Below are 15,585 nucleotides of genomic sequence, written 5' to 3' on the forward strand. Positions count from 1 at the left end.
TTTGAACAAAGAGAAATCCAACCACTAAAAAGACAGTTCACAGTACCATTATTATTTAAGGTTTTATTTTCTAGCTAATGAATACCACTGAAACTGTATGCACTTTTAAACAAAGTATAATTGAACATAAGGTGGGGGCAGAGTGGAAAGCAACATAGTAATTCATTTCACATCTTGCAGTCCATTAAAGTGCGTTGCAGTTTGCCTGTAATTGCACGAAATGAGTATCTGAGATGACTTATTTTATCAGAAAGGCCAGTAACACCTTAGAGGTTGCCAGGAAAGGTCCCTGATTCCCTGGGCTTAATTAATGAAACTGAAAGCAAAATCAAACTTCAGTACAAATGAACGTACAAATCCATGACTTTCATAATCATTCTAGATTATAAAGTCAGTCTCTCAAGCCCCTTGGTTTATAACTACTTGTGTTCTGAGACATCTTTCTTCATGCATGTCCTTTTGAAGCTATATATTAAACACTCAGAAAAATATATTTTATGACAAATACTATCATTTCCTGCTTTACAGTCCACACTTAACAGAACTCAATTGCATAATGCCTGCATTTTGCTTTTTTTTTTTTTTGGTTAATATTAACTAAGTACAATAAAATACTCTAAATTCTGAATTATATGACTGTAGGGATTTGAATACATTAAAATTGTGTGTAAACAAGTGCTAGTTAATAACATTAACTATCACTAAAGAAGGCCTAACAAATCCTACTCCTCAAAGAACCATTCCAACAGTTCTGATCTACTTGATTTAAATCTAATCTGCCTGTTTTAAAAACGGCATATGGTTTATATTTTTTATTATTTTGGCCAGTTTGAATAAGTGATATTGTATCACTTCATATCTGGTTTCATATGAAGGCGTTCTGAAATTATGATGCGATTATACAACACATCTCTGAAAGCAGTATTATTTTAGCTATAATGACAGTGAAGGCAACAAGCATACTAAATGTGATGACAGGAAACACTATCTAACATTAACCATTTAGATAACGGAGATCTTGATTCATAGCCCCAACATCCAGGATGCTTGGGGAGGGAGGAAAGCGGTAGGCAGAGACTTAAGGGTATCCTGGAAATAGCCTGCACACTGAGGCTAATAATCAGTTTAAAATGGAATTAATTTAGCATTCTAGGACAAATGTAACAATTGCTGTTACTGGTACTCAAGCTCAATTCTGAATCTTACAAAAGTTCACAAAAGGCTCTATAGATGTGAAGTGTGACAGGCACTGTAGAGCTTCGAATGTTTCTATTCCTTGCTGTTTTTACAGTCGAAGCACACGTTTTACAAAAGCGAAATGGATTCCAAAAGCTTGGGGGTGGCGGGGGGTGTGGGGGGAGGTTCTTTGGTGTCAGAAGACACCAAATCCCAGTCTGTGGCACATGTTTTGACTGGAGGTTACTGTCTTCCTATTTCAGGCGAAATCCAGATTACTTTTAAACGGTTCCCCCAAATAAAGTGGGAAAAACTTCAACGTACATTTTGGAATGTATGAAAGTGGCTGATGGGGCGTGGGGGGTCACGAGAAAGAAAGAGTTTCCAGGAAGCTTATTTTTAGGATTAAGAACGAAAGCAAAAATTACACGGCCGGAAGATTCTTCTGATTGAATGCTGAGTTGAAAATGAAACTTAATTGTGTCCTTTACATCCTCTGCGCTCCTATGTTCATGTGGGAGGCAAACAGCAGAAACCCCTTCTCGCCGACTTCGCCAAAATGCGCACTTCCATCGCAAAAGGCCCGAGCCCTCCCACTCTCCCTCCCTCAACCCCAAACGCGTCTAAGCACAGAGAGGGGAGAGGGGTGCCAATGAAGGGGTCCCTGGCAGGTGCAGCCCCTCGCCTGAGATCGCGCCCTTTCTTTCTAGTTAATTTCTGCGCGAGCTGCGCGGTTTGGAGTCGTCCTCTGCGTGTGCATTTGGAGATGGAGAACCGGGTGGAGGAGATGAGCCCCGCTGTCGCCCGGGGGAAGAAGACGACCAGGGAAAGGAAGGGAGGAAGAAAGGCGGCGCCCGATTCCCCGCGGGGCCCTCCCGCGTCCGCACTCCGGGCGCTCAGGCCCGAGCGTTCTGCGCCCCGGCCACCCTCTTGAGGGCGCAGCCCACATGCCCGCGGGGGCGAAGCGACAGCAGCCGCAGGGCTGGGAGCGAGGAGCCACTCACCGCAGCACGCCGAGCCCAGCAACAGCGCCGCCACCAGGGGCCACATCTCCGCGCCCGCCGCGGGGTCGCCGCCGCCGCCGCAGGTGTCTGGAGCAGCCGCCGCCGCTGCCGCCGTTACGGGCAGGAACGACCGCCGCCGCCCGTCACAGGCAGGACCCGCTGCCCAGGCTGCCCGGCCGCGCGCACGCTCGCTCCCGCCGCTTCCCTCCCGCTCCCCCGCCCGCCCGCCTGCGCGGCCGCGCACGCGCGCTCGGCCCCGCCCCGCAACCGCGGCTGTTGACGCCGTGCCCCCCCCAACCCCGCCCCAGTCGCCGGCTTCAGTCCTGGCTCCCGCCCGCCCGCTCCGCGGAGGCCGGATGCCCGCTCCTGGGCGGTGGCACGCGCCGCGCTTCCCGGTCACGTCCTGTCGCACCCGCCCGTCCCCGGGGCCGCGCTCGTCCGCCGCGGGAGGCTGAGCGCTGTGTTCCCACGCTCGCCCGGGACCCCGCCGCACCCGCCTCTCTCCGCAGGTCCGTTCGTGCCTCTCGCGCGGCGCTGCCGCACGGCCCTCTCGCTCTACTTTTTCCCTCTTTGCTTTCACTCCCACCCTCCCGCTTCAGGGGCCCTGCCAAGCGCTGCTCTCCCGGCGCCGCTCCGCCCCAGCCCCCGTCTCTCCCTGGACCCGAAGTCTGGCTGCGCGCGTGGACCCTGACGCCTTCTGGGCTTTCACCTGAGCCCATTTCCCCCGAACGCCGCCGTCTGGCACGGAAGCGCACCCTGCGTGGGGGCGTCTCGCCGCTTCCTCCGTGCTCCCCGAGTCCGAGGTCGCCACGCCCAGGGCTGGGCGGTGGCCGGGTCCCTGCCCGCAGGGAGCTTCCACTTGCCCCTCGGAGTTCGGTATTCTGCTCGTCCACTGGCTCTGCTGCTTCCTATGCGGTTCTCTTCTGTCTTTCTCACTTGGTTCTTTAGTGTTTTCATCCTCTGATCAGGGTTAATCAAACAAGTTTCATTCCCGGTGGTAAACATTGTTACCGGTGAACACCGCCACCGCCGAGACTAGCGAGCGTTGTGGCAAAAAGGCATTAGCAGCGTGTCCAACACATCCCCACCAGCAAGGTTATTGAGCTTGGTTCGTGACTACCCCACGTGCGGCCCTCGGTTTAACATGCTTGAAAAATGGGTTCAAAATGTGGCCGCAAGCCCCAATAGGGACAAGCCTTTTGAATTTATCGCTGAATCACAGAGGTCACAGCATTCATCCTGATGCAAAAGTCCTTTTAAAGATACTTTTAACAGTTACCCTTTGATGTACTCTCCTATGAAAAAGGCTCTGGTGGCTGCTCTAATGGGGTGCACATCCTGTCCACCCACTTGACTGTTTTCCTCCTACCTGCTGGGAAAGAAAGCAATTTCCTACCACAATACCCCACTTCTCCAAATCCACCACACAGTGCGGCTCCTCCCAAGCACCCCATTGCCACAGAAATAAAATCCAGCATTTGAAAGTGGCACTGTCTATGACACTCTGTACCAGTGTGTTGTATACTATCGAGCTTCTTCCTGTAATTGTTTTTTTGTGTGTGTGAACCTCTTCCCCACAGCAGTATCAATTCTTTTAAATCCGAGAGCATTTTAAGTATTCCCTCCTCCAGAACTTTCCATTGAGCCCGGCAAACAGAAGGGGTTTAATAAATGTGTTGATGCGACTTGAGGCAAGCATTGCTTTAGTGAAATTTGATTGCGTTTTTAATGATTAAAAAATAAAGAAAAACAATTGTCTGGCAGACATCTCACTAAAACAATGGTTAATAATTATGGTGGTAATGATTTGAATGGCAGCCTTGACACCCTGAGGCAACCAAAGGGACTCATCGATTCTCCTCCAACTGCTGCTTATGTGGATACAAAAGAATCATCCACCAGACTTTGAGCATTAGGGACATTGTGTATCACAGAGCAGCTGGTTGGCTAAATAAGGCTGTCAGCTGTCCCTGATACCAACCAACCCCCCTGAAGCTGAAGAGTAACTAGAAAGGACTGTCCCCAACCTTCAGAGGTAGAAATCGGGTGATGTTCTGTTTTACACTGGGAGCTACTGAGCTATATGCTTAATGTCTTTTTGTGCAGAAAATGGAATGAGAGGCCACCTGGGTGACCACTGCTGCTCCCTGGAATCTAGCTGGGATATGTTTTGGTGGTGGGGCAAGAGGAGGCCTAGCCCAGGAGAGACATTCCGAAGCAGCCTGCCTAGATTTGATTACCCTCTCTCTGAGATAACCTTAAGCCCTTTCAGTATTTAATCATTTTAAAGATTTCTCTTTTAACTTTTCCAAGCATTTTAATTTGGATGTTGAGCTCACTTAATCTGTATGTAGGGAGTTTCTTGGGTGGAGAGGGAGGGGATAATACACCTTAGAATGTTTTGAACAGAGGAAATGCACATTCGCTCTATCACCTAAGTTAATCTTCATAACAACCTCAGAAAGGGTAAAGGTTATGATCTCACTTTTTTGAGATGAGGAAACAGAGGGAAAGAGGCATGGTAAGCACTCTGCCCAGAGTTACATGTGACACTGCTCTCTCTTTTGTTTGTCTCTCTCCCTTTTTCTCATTTTCATCCTCTTTTCTTTTTACCCTATAATATCAAAGTTGTTATAGTTTCTCGTTTACAGATGAGTAAACGTACAGAAATCACTCTTGTCACCTTTATAGATAAGGAAAGTGAGGCTTGGTCACAAGCTCAGGGAGAGGCTGCGGTTGGGCTGAAGTCTCCCAAACTCCAATGCCAGTGAAAAAATTCACAAACTTCCTCTCTCAATGCATAAAAAAATTTCCCTTTCCCTCACCTCTGTCTGAATGTTACATCTACTTTTATCTTCCTCCCCACACAACATCAGGATCCTACTATGTAGTAGGTATTGATGTGATAATATCTTAAAAAGTTTATGTAGATACAATCGTATCCTTATTGTAACTTTTCATTCAGCGAATACTGTTTTGCCCCATGGTGGTGGGTCAAACAGAGGCATGAGACAGTGCTGTCTCCTGGTGCCCCTGACGGTTGACTTAGAAGTCTATGTGCCTACCTACTCACGGTCTGTGCTTTGTGTTGGGCCAGATGCATGTTTCCACAGTAGGGAACGTAACAGCAAAGGATCCCACAGTAAACCAAGGCCCAAGTTAATGTCAGTGTAAGTTAAGTACCCTTCTCTGTGTTTTAGTTTTATTTTGGTGTGTATCATTTACTATATTTTATTGAAATTGTCTGTTATATAGCTGTCTTCCTGGTCGGTAATAACTCCTTCCTAGACTATAAGCTCAATGAGGGGAGGGACCATATGAGTCTTCTTTACTGCTGGCGCCTTTACCTGGCTCATAGTAGGTACTCAAAAAGTGGTTGTTAAAAGAATAAACAGAATGAGTGAATGAATAAGTGGCTGAATGAGTAAATAAACCTCTCAGGGTCAGAAACCATATCTTCCATCAGTGTCTGACAAAGCAGCCAGCATAAAAGGGTGTTGTGTAAACATATGTGAATGAAACTATTGAACTAACCTTGGAGTTGATCTGATATATTAGAGGTTCTTAGCATCATTAAGTTCCTATTTTTGGCTTATCAGTCATCGGCTGGTTGTAGTTTCTGAGTATTATCTCTTTTGTCTTAGTGTCTCTGAATATGTGCTTTTATTGTAATTAAGATTCTTAAATTGTTAATACTTCTGGCCAATGGAATGCAAGTTCACATCTGTCGCATGGCCAGGCAACACTAGCAACACTGCATTATTCCAAGCCTGGGCCATTCTACTTTCAGGCTTTTGTGCTTCACGCTGTTTGCTCTGCTTCTCATAATTCTCCCTTATGTTTTTTTCTTTGCTCCTCAAAGAATTCCAACTCATCTTTCAAGGCCAAGATTAAACATCATTTCCTCCCAGAAGCCTTTCTCAATCCTACTTTCCCCTTTGCCGTGATTCTCCATCACTTCATGGGTCTAGTTATCTCTCCCATGATGCTTTGTTCATACTGCTTACAAAGTGTGTCAGTAGATATTTGTTTCTACACGAGAGTTTCCTCTTCTATCATGTTAGCTTGGAGAAAATGAAACTTGTCCTGAGTATATTGGCATGTCTGCATTAGTCAGGGTTCTCTAGAGACAGAACTAATAGGATAGAGAGATAGGGGGATTGGCTCATGTGATTATGGAGGCTGAGAAGTTCCTCAGTAGACCATCAGTAAGCCTGGAGACCCAGGGTTGCCAGTAGCATGGAGGGCCTCAGAACCAGGGAAGCCCTTAGCGCACCTCTTACTCTGAGGCTGAAGACCTAAGAAGCCAGGAGGCCGATGGTGCAAGTCTCAGAGTTCCAAGGCTGGAGAACCTAGAGTTCTGATGGCCCAGGACGGGATAAGACGGGTGTCTCATCTCCAGAGGAGAGAGCAAGAGAGCCTCTCCTTGTCTTTTTGTTCTATCAAGACACCCAGCCTATTAGATGGTGCCCACCCACATTGAAGGAGGATCCCCCCAATTCAGTCCACTAACTCACATGCCGATATCCTCTGGAAATACCCTCAGAGACATACCCAGAAATAATGCTTTACCACCTATCTCTTAATCCAGGCAGGTTTTTACCTAAAATTAACCATTACAATCTCCAAAGTCAAACATAGTGCCTGCTGGAGACCTACGTGTGTTGAATCAATCAAGAAAACTCAGTGTGGTGTGGAGAATACAGAGTTACTTTAGCCTAGGTCCAAGTTACAGCTCAAGCCACTTACTACCTGTTAACCTTGCGCACATTATTTAACCTTTCTGAGTCCTTGTTTTCTAAGGACTCATTTGTAAAGCGAGGATGATAAAAATAATAGAAATAAACTTTTGAAAATGACTTGAGAATTTAATAAGTTAACACCTTTACATTTATGTAGAACAGTGCCAGAGGCACAGCAGGCACACAATAAATATTAGCCCTTATTATAATAATCATCTTACATAGTGAGATTGGTCTCCTAGAAGGGAAATATTATCAAAAGAATCACCAATTGCTGGTCAGGAGCCTTGAAGGAGCACCTTGAGTTGGAGAAGTGTCAACATTTTGATTGAAGCTAGATGCACAGGTCTATGCCTGTTGGGTAGCCCTTAATTTGCTTGTTCTTTGCATTTCATTGGCAATTAAATGCTGACGGACCCATGTCTCTGACACCTGGCTCAGAGCCCAGTTTCCTAGGATGCTGTTTCAACTTGACCCAGCTAAATAGGCATAGGAGCCCCAGTCACCAAATAAAGCAGTCGAGCAACTAAAGTCTATCTGTTCAAAGGTTAGGTTTGGATAGTTAGGGAGCTGGAAGATACTGGTGTGGGATTGTGGGGAAGAGAGATGGATTTGGCTTAGCGGAACAGAAGGAAGTCTCCAGCAACAGGAAATAATGTTTTTTGCTAGCCTGTGCTTCAATTAGGGGTAAATATTAGAAGCAGAAACTGCCTCAAGGCAGGAGGGTAATAGGACCGAGGGTGTTAGGTACGGGGTATCCTGCCACAGAGATGACAATGTGATCTGCTATGAGTTTTCGTCAAATGAATAACGAGATGCACAACATTCTCTACTCCTCCCTCTGCTGTTGCTGGTGGAGGCTGCTCAGGTAGGGCGCCCATATACATGACAGCTTGAAAGCACTAGAGAAAGCTGGGTTCTATGTTACATTGTAAATCGCAGCAGGCTTGTTTCTTTGAGAGCACACACTGTTTTGGGTCCTGAGAAGGCCCCTTTGTAACTTGCCTCCCTCCTCTTTGAGAGCAATTAACATACATGCAGTGGGCATATACCACGCACCAAGACCTCACTATGCTAGTGGATTGGCTTTCGATTGCTACCATAACAAGTTACTCCAAATTTAGGGGCTTAAAACAACACCCATTTATTATCTCACAGTTCTGTAGGTCAGAAGTCCAGTAGGCTCAGCTGGTTTCTCTGTTTCAAGTCTCACAAGACTGAATCAAGGCATTCACTGAGCTGCTTTCCCTTCCCCGGGCTCTAGGGAAGAGTCCATTTCCAGGTTAATCCAAGTAGTTGGCAGAAATCAATATCTGTAGGACTGAGGTCAGTTTCCTTGCTGGCTGCCATCTGGGCGTCTCCCTTGGCATTTAGAGGCCTCTTTTGAGTCACTGTAGGTAGTCCCTGTACAACTCAGAACTAGGAGTGGCATATTAAATTCTTCTGACACTTCTGTCTCTGCTTCTTGTGCCTCATCTCTGACCAACTCTTCTGCTTTCCACTTCTGCTTTTATGTGGTCAAGTGATTAGATGGGCCCCCTTGATAATCCAAGATAATCTTCCTATTTTAAGGTCGGTAATCTCAATCACATCCACACTGTCTCTTTGCCATGTAAAGTAACATATTCACAAGTTTGCAGAGATTAGGGTTTGGAACTTTTTGGGGGACATTATTCCACCTACCACAGCTAGTTTTTTTTTTTTTTTCATATTCCTTAATCCACACAACAGCCTCGTAAAGGAAGCATTGTTATACCCATCATATGTGTATAGAAGCTGAGGTTCAGCGAGGTTCCTATTACAGCTGATAAATGGGGAAGCTGGGGTTTGAATCCTGCTTCAGAGCTCACATTCCTTCCTCTGCCAGAGAGGGAGGAGTGGAAGCAAAGCCATTGTGCGACCCACCACTCTCATTGCATTTCCCACCATTGTTGCACTAGAGCTGCTTCTCAATTTAGCAAGGTTGTCACTGTGTCCACCAAAGATGTCTAACTCTCCTCCTGGGTACATGGTATGTGTGTCTGCTGGGTCTCAGCAGAAAACAGATGGCATGCTCAAATGAAGTTATTGAGGAGAGATTAATAAAAGGACCGTTTGCAAGGTTGTGAGTGGGCAATGGGAAACCAACAAGGGATGGTGGAACACGTTGGCTAACAACAGCTGTTGCACCCCATTCCTAGAGGAGTATGGGGAAGAAATGTTAGCAAAACCCCGAGAGAAAGGAGAAACTAAAGGAGGGGCTGCCTGGCTGGAGCTGTGCCTTCAATAGTGGAACACTGCTACAACCAGCCTGGCAGGGAGGTAGGTGGCAAAGTAGATGACTTCACTCTCTTCCCTCCCTCTGAACTCCCTCTATTGGCAAATCTTAACCAGGAGCCAGAGGAAAGGGGAGTCTGTTTATACAATTCTTGAATTTTAACTTTCCAGGCTCAGAGCAGAGTATAGGAAAGTAGAGAGTGGATCTGAGAGAGACTATCCAGCACTGTGAGACCGTCCTTCCCCATGCCATTGAAATCAGGTATGGCAATGGGACTTGTTTGGACCAGTGTGTTAGTTTCCTGGGGAGACCATAGCAAATTACCATAAACAGGAGGCTTAAGACAAGAGAAGTTCATTCTGTCACTGTTCTGAGGGCCACGCTCTCTCCAAAGGCTCCTGAGAAGAATCCTTCCTTCCTAACCCGGCAGCCCTTGGCATTCCTTAACTTGAGCAGTATCACGCCAGTCTCTGCCACTGTGTTCACAGGGTCTTCCTCTCTGTCTCTGTGTGCTCACCTCTTCTTATAAGGACATCCATCATTAGATTTAGGGACCAATCTAGATATCATCCTGAGATTCTGTACTAAACATACCTGCAAAGACCCTATTTCCAAATAAAGATCATGTTCTGAAGTTTGGGGTGGACATGAATTTGTAGAGGGGATAGGGTGGATAACATTCAACTCCTGATAACCATGTACATCTGGACCAAATTTTCTAGGCCTAGCATGCAATTTTTTCTTTTTTTCTTTCCCTCTGCCATGGCAATCAGCAATGCTCAGACAGCAGCTGCCCCCTCAGCCTAAGTCCTGGAGTGAGGATAAGGCAGAGCAGAGCCCCGGCTGACCTGCAAAGGAAACATAATATAAACAGAAGTAAACGTGTCATCCCTCCTGAAGGATACCATGTACGGTGGTTAATGACCACAGCCCATCCCTTCAAAGATATTGCCAGCAGCCACCTAACTCCCTACGTCCTTACTTCACACAAACACCTTTGAATTGACCAAAACCGCTCTACAGACTCATTGTTTCTTCTCATCCCAGCTCCATTGGCAACATTTTACTGCACCGAAATTCCTCTTTGGGGCCAAGGTATAGAAAGAAATAGATCTCCAAAGACTGCCTTTTGTATCCTTGGAGGGACAAGTTTTGTAGGAAAAGAAAATGAAGGCTGGAGCACATGGGTGTTCTCTGAAATGAGCTGCAGAGTAGCTGTCTGCCTTTCAGACTGACAATTTCAAATGAATCCTCCACCAGAAGCAGCCAGGAATGTCTGCTGAGAAAACTGTTTTCTGCCTACACAGGGCTCTCTAGGTACACCCTTCCCTGCCTGCTGTGACCACTTATGCAAAACCACTTGAGAAACTGCCTCATGATGTTTGTTTATTGATGCTACTACATGAGCTCTCTGAGTCCATCTGCCAATCTTCTTTTCTGTAATACTGATCTCATTGCTGTGGGTGTGGGCCAATGGACTCAGACTCTCTTTAGGGGAAATTTAAAAGTGAAATGGATAAACCATGTTTGAACTGTCAGACAAGAGACAGACGTGTCTGGAATCATGAGAAAGGTTGCCTGATTCCAGGCCTCGTCCCCCTCACTAATCTATCTTGAACAGCCCCTGGGTTTGACTGCTCCCACATGCTAACTGCTGCTGCAGAAGCTGCATCTTTCCTCATCTCTTACCCAGCCACAGGGCCTGTGAACCACAACGGTAGCAGGAAAGAAAAAAGTTAGACCCACACTGAGCTTAAAGGGGTGGTTCTCAAAGGGTGCTACTTGGGTTCACAGCATCTGCAGCACCAGGAAACTTGGAAATGCAAATTCTTGGGTCCAGCCCTAAACCTACTAAAGGAGACACATTGGAGTGTGGCCCAGCTATCTGTGTTTTACTGAGTTTTTCAGGTGATTCTGGGGCATGCTAAAGTTTGAGAGCCACTGGCTTAGTGTCTGACCTCAGAAGACAAGTGGCCTGCTGGGACATGATTTATCTTGGTAAAAGTATGATCAGTTCCTCTGTCCCCTTTGCTTGGTCGGGAGGGATCCACCTGTAGTAGAGTGGAGAATCCCTGTGAACCCAAGTTGCATCCTGGCTTCCTGGGTGTTTTGTATTAGCTGCAGGTCACAGGTGCTAGTCGGGGCTGTGCAGCACCCAGGAGACAGAAGCAAGTCGGCTGCAAGTGAAGCCTCTCATGTGGACAGCAGGGTCTCTCACATCTCCTGTTAAAGCAGCACATGTTCTACCTTTGTTCAGATAGAAGCCAATGTGTACTTCAAAGTGGCTTGAGGATCTCTTTAGTTCTATATTCGGTGAGTTTAGAAATACTTTAAGAAACTGGTTTCACTGTCGTGTACAAAATGCCTTTTTTGTGTGCGTCCATCAAAGTACTTTGTATCTGACATCTGTGCTAATCTCTTGTGAGTTTTCATTTACAAGATGCCATTTTGATAAAATGCAGAAAGTGTCCATGTGGTTACACAATTGTGTCTCTTTGTCTAGAGAATGAAGGAAATGAAACTAGGGGATCCCCTGGAGGAATGACAGATCCATAACCATTTCAGCAGGTGGCAAATACAGTGGGTCCTACATGGCAGTGTGTGGAGAAGGGGAGAAATGAATCATACTTTATCATAATTCCAAAGAACATAATATGTTCATTTGTGATGGCCACCTGGTCAAGACCACCTGGAGCTGTTTCCGGCACACTGAGGTAGAGAGCTCGTCCTAACCTGCCCTGTCCTTGAAAGGTAAGCAGATTCTCTACGCAGGGCTTGCATGAGTGCTGCATTCTCTGGAGACAGAACAGAGCTCTTGATAGGCAGATCGATCAGACCTAACCGATAAATCCTTGGTAGTTTGGATGATTCTCTTAATTTTGTCTGATAGTACTTAATTGCCTGAGAAAGTCCACTGGTTTCTTGCACGGCACAGTCTGAGAATCGAGATTGTTTTTTGTCCTTTTAAAGTGAAAAAGCTGTGCTTCTTCATCTTTTTCTCCTCTCCACCTTCAGAGCTCTCACTGTGTTTTGGAGTGTGGTAAGTATGGCCCCGGAAGGCCAATAGAATCCTGTGATTTGTGCTCTAATAAACCGTATCCTGCCTGCCTTTTGGGGATCTGTTAGTCCATTTTCACACTGCTACAAAGACATACCCAAGACTGGGTAATTTATAAAGAAAAGAGGTTTAATTAACTCACAGTTCTCCATGACTGGGGAGGCCTCAGGAAACTTAACATCATGGCAGAAAGGGAAGAGGCACATCTAACATGGCAAGAGAGAGAATAGTGAGTAGCACAGAGTGAAGAGCCTCTCATAAAACCATCAAATCTTGAGAGAACTAACTCACTATCATGAGAACATCATGTGGGAACCACCCTCGTGACCAAATCACCTCCCACCAGGTTTCTCCTTAGACGTGGGGATTATGAGGCTTACAGTTCAAGATGAGATCTGGGTGGGACACAGCCAGACTGTATCAGGGTCTGCGCCTTATGCCTATCTGGCTTCCATTTTCTTCCAAGAAGTGCTTTGTGCTAGTGGGACTGTAAGCTAGACAAAAAGGTATCAAAGTGCTAAGGGAAAGAATTGATAGTATATATGTAGTGAACATGCATAAGTGACAACTTTTTTCCATGGAAGTTAAGGTGTTCCCAGTGTCCCTAATTGGCACCTGCATATCTGTGTGTATGCACATTCCAAGGGGGACATACCCATGGCTGCACCCACCCTGTAGAGACACAGTGGGCAGCTGTCCTTGGGCTGTGATTGGATTTTGCTTCAGGGACCTCTCGACGACTACCCAGCTGGTCCAGGCCAAGTGCCTGCTGGAAATTCTCACATCACTTACCTCTTTGGAGTTAGGCATTGAAAGGTATTTAAATGCAAATTATTTTCCATGAGGTAGAGACATTATTATTTATTACTATTTGGGCTTTAATGAGTCTATCAACTTAGAAGAGAATGTGCCAGGCTTCCTCTTTTGGTAATAATGACGGTTGGAAGAGGAAACAGTAAGTTCTGAAATGTTGTAGAAATGAAAACCACAGACTCAAGGAATAGCATGAGGGCCCTGGTGATGTGGTAAGACATGATATGAAAAAGGGAAGTGGGAAAGTGGAAGATAAAATACCTCCATAAGTCCACAGGTCATTTCACAGGTCATTTCTGCCTGTGGTTCCTAGTGACTGCCCTAAGCACAACTGTCTGTGGAGATCCTCGCCCAGACACTGATACGTTCTGCTATAGCACTATTGCTTCAAAGGATGTATTCATTTATTAAACACCTGGAGCATGCCTATACACTGTGGGTATATCAGGAAAACAAAACCTCATTTATTGTGTCTACCGTCTCTCCCCATCTCCCCACTAAAATGCAAGCTCCCTCATGAGGAAAATGTGGTATGTTAAATGGTGTTAGATGCTCTGGAGAGAAGTAAAGCAGTGAGTGGGGTGCTGTTTTAAATAAGGTGGTCAGAGAAAGCTCACTAGAAGAGAGCATTTGAGTGTAAAGGGAGTAAAGGGTGAGCAAGCCAGGCAGATGTCAATGTAGAGATCATTTCAGGCAGAGGGGAAGGTCCATACAAGGCCGGGCGACCGGAGCATGCCTGGCTTACAGAGGAAGATCAAGGGGTGGGGGAGTGGCCAGTGGCCAGACCAAAGTGAGAAACAGGAGAACAGCAGTAGATGAGATCTGACAGATCATGGGGTGGGGAGGGGGAGGAAGGCGGGGATGGAATTTAATAGGTGATCGCAGGGGTTAGCAAACGTTTTCTGTAAAAGGCAAAAGATGGTAAATATTTGTTCAGGCCATAAGTTCTCTGTTGCAACTCCCTGACTTTGTCATTATACCATGAAAGAGCCACAGACAAGGTAAACTAATGAGTCGGGCTGTGTTTCAATACAACTTTATTTACCAAAGCAGTTTATAGGACAGATTTTGCCCATGCTGACCCTTAGGCTATTGCAATTATCTGGAGGAGAGATGAAAGTATCTTGGATCAGAATTGTAACAGTAGTGGAAGCAAGAAGGGGTCAGATACTGGCTATGTTTTGAAGGTAGAGCCAGCAGGATTTGCTGTCAGACCAAATACTCCACAGTTTTTGTCTGAGCAACTGGAGTCACATTGCTGAAATGAGGAAAACCAAAAGGGGAGGTAGGTAGGAGGAGGGGTATAAGGAATCCATTTGGGACATGAAAATCTGAGATTCCTTTAGGATAAAGGAATTGGATTCAATTTTCCTTAACTCCCCTTCTAGCTCTAATATTCTATGACTCTGCAACTGTGAGAGAATGACGTCTACCCCAGTGGCTTCTGCTGTGATCGTGTTCTTCAGGGAGACCTTCCACACTGCGTTACTCCATCCTCCCAAATGCAAGTGGTGATTATGTTGGCTAGAGATAAGTTGCTGGAAGGAAGAAATACTGAAAGGGAGGCAACTGCCAGCTGAAACTAGCAGGGGAACTTGGAAGAGTGTCATAAACGGTATATGTGCCGGAGGAGGCTTTGAAGGCTGGAGGCAAATTCCTGTGTATCTTAGTTTCCGGGAGGTTGCTAATAATGGAGTGTTGTCAGCGGAACAGGCTAATGTTTAACAGGTTTTCAAAGAAAAGCAATGCAGCTTCTTAAACTTCACATCCACTCCATGCTCAAAATGGCCACACTTCAGATGTGCTCACCCTCCATAGAGGTGCTCTGGAGCCCTACACGGATTCTGATGGACTCTATACGCCTGTAAGACACAGCCATGGTCTTTGTCACTAGCTTCTCCAGGCAATTTCCTCATCTCTCATCACTGGGATATATGTCTTCTGTCTGCCCAAATTCTTCCCACTCAAAAAGTGGCTCTGTGCCAGTGGGATTGTTTGCTAAATGGAGAGCCTGCAAACCACTTTGGGAGTGAGCTGATAGCAATATATTTAAAATATGAGCATTTATCAGAAGCAGCAGATGGAGGCAGCAGAGTGGAGCTCCCAGAACTGAGGGCAGGGAGTGTTTCATTCAAGTGTAAAGGCACACCATCTAGACTCAGCTGGCACCAGCTCATGAAACCAGTGAAGAGAAGGAGGGGAAAAAAAGGCCACCTTTGTGCTAGGTTCGGAAGGTCACAGCGTTCCCTGACCTTGAGTCCTCGGTGCCTCAAAGACAGCATTCACTCTACGACTAGAAAAAACAAAAACCTTCCCGGTTGCTCTATTTAATATTTTTTTACTTCCTTAAAGCTTAGTAAATTGAAGAAAAATTCTGAAGCTCAGAACAAATGGAAAAATAACCCATTTCATCTATGTATGCATGCATTAATTCATTCAACAAATGTTTATTACATGGATCAAGCATGGCAGAATCTATGGTATACTCTGGAGCAGAGAACAATGAGGTAGAAAGATATGTTATTGTAATTATTA

General features: G+C 45.9%; 1 protein-coding gene and 1 long non-coding RNA gene across 10 annotated transcripts in view; one reads left to right on the plus strand and one right to left on the minus strand.

Moving 5' to 3' along the window:
- CD47 (CD47 molecule) overlaps positions 1–3,200 on the minus strand; it is a 48,208-nt gene extending 45,008 nt beyond the window's left edge. For 6 of the 7 annotated variants that reach the window (XR_002478257.2, XR_010341984.1, XM_021669077.2 and 3 more), the window contains exon 1: positions 2,936–3,200. Coding sequence is in view for 5 of the 7 variants with exons in the window: in XM_021669077.2 (XP_021524752.2) it covers positions 2,936–3,185 (250 nt within the window). In the remaining 2 variants the exon portion in view is untranslated. Of the gene's footprint in view, positions 1–2,180; positions 2,246–2,935 lie in introns of those variants that run through there. The other variant, XM_021669087.2, reaches the window with a different exon arrangement.
- Positions 3,052–14,958, plus strand: LOC105723055 (uncharacterized). 3 transcript variants are annotated; one of them, XR_010341988.1, is made up of 4 exons: positions 3,053–10,055; positions 11,683–11,930; positions 12,195–12,274; positions 14,439–14,958. It is a non-coding gene; the product is annotated as an uncharacterized LOC105723055 (long non-coding RNA). The 3 variants fall into 3 exon arrangements; XR_010341987.1 differs by having other exon boundaries at positions 3,052–10,055; positions 11,683–12,274; XR_010341985.1 differs by lacking the exon at positions 12,195–12,274 and having other exon boundaries at positions 3,060–10,055.
- Positions 14,959–15,585: the final 627 nt, after the last annotated feature.

Source organism: Aotus nancymaae, unplaced genomic scaffold, assembly GCF_030222135.1.
Source record: "Aotus nancymaae isolate 86718 unplaced genomic scaffold, 86718_ANA_hifiasm-v0.15.2.pri h1tg000011l, whole genome shotgun sequence".
Lineage (NCBI taxonomy): Eukaryota > Metazoa > Chordata > Mammalia > Primates > Aotidae > Aotus > Aotus nancymaae.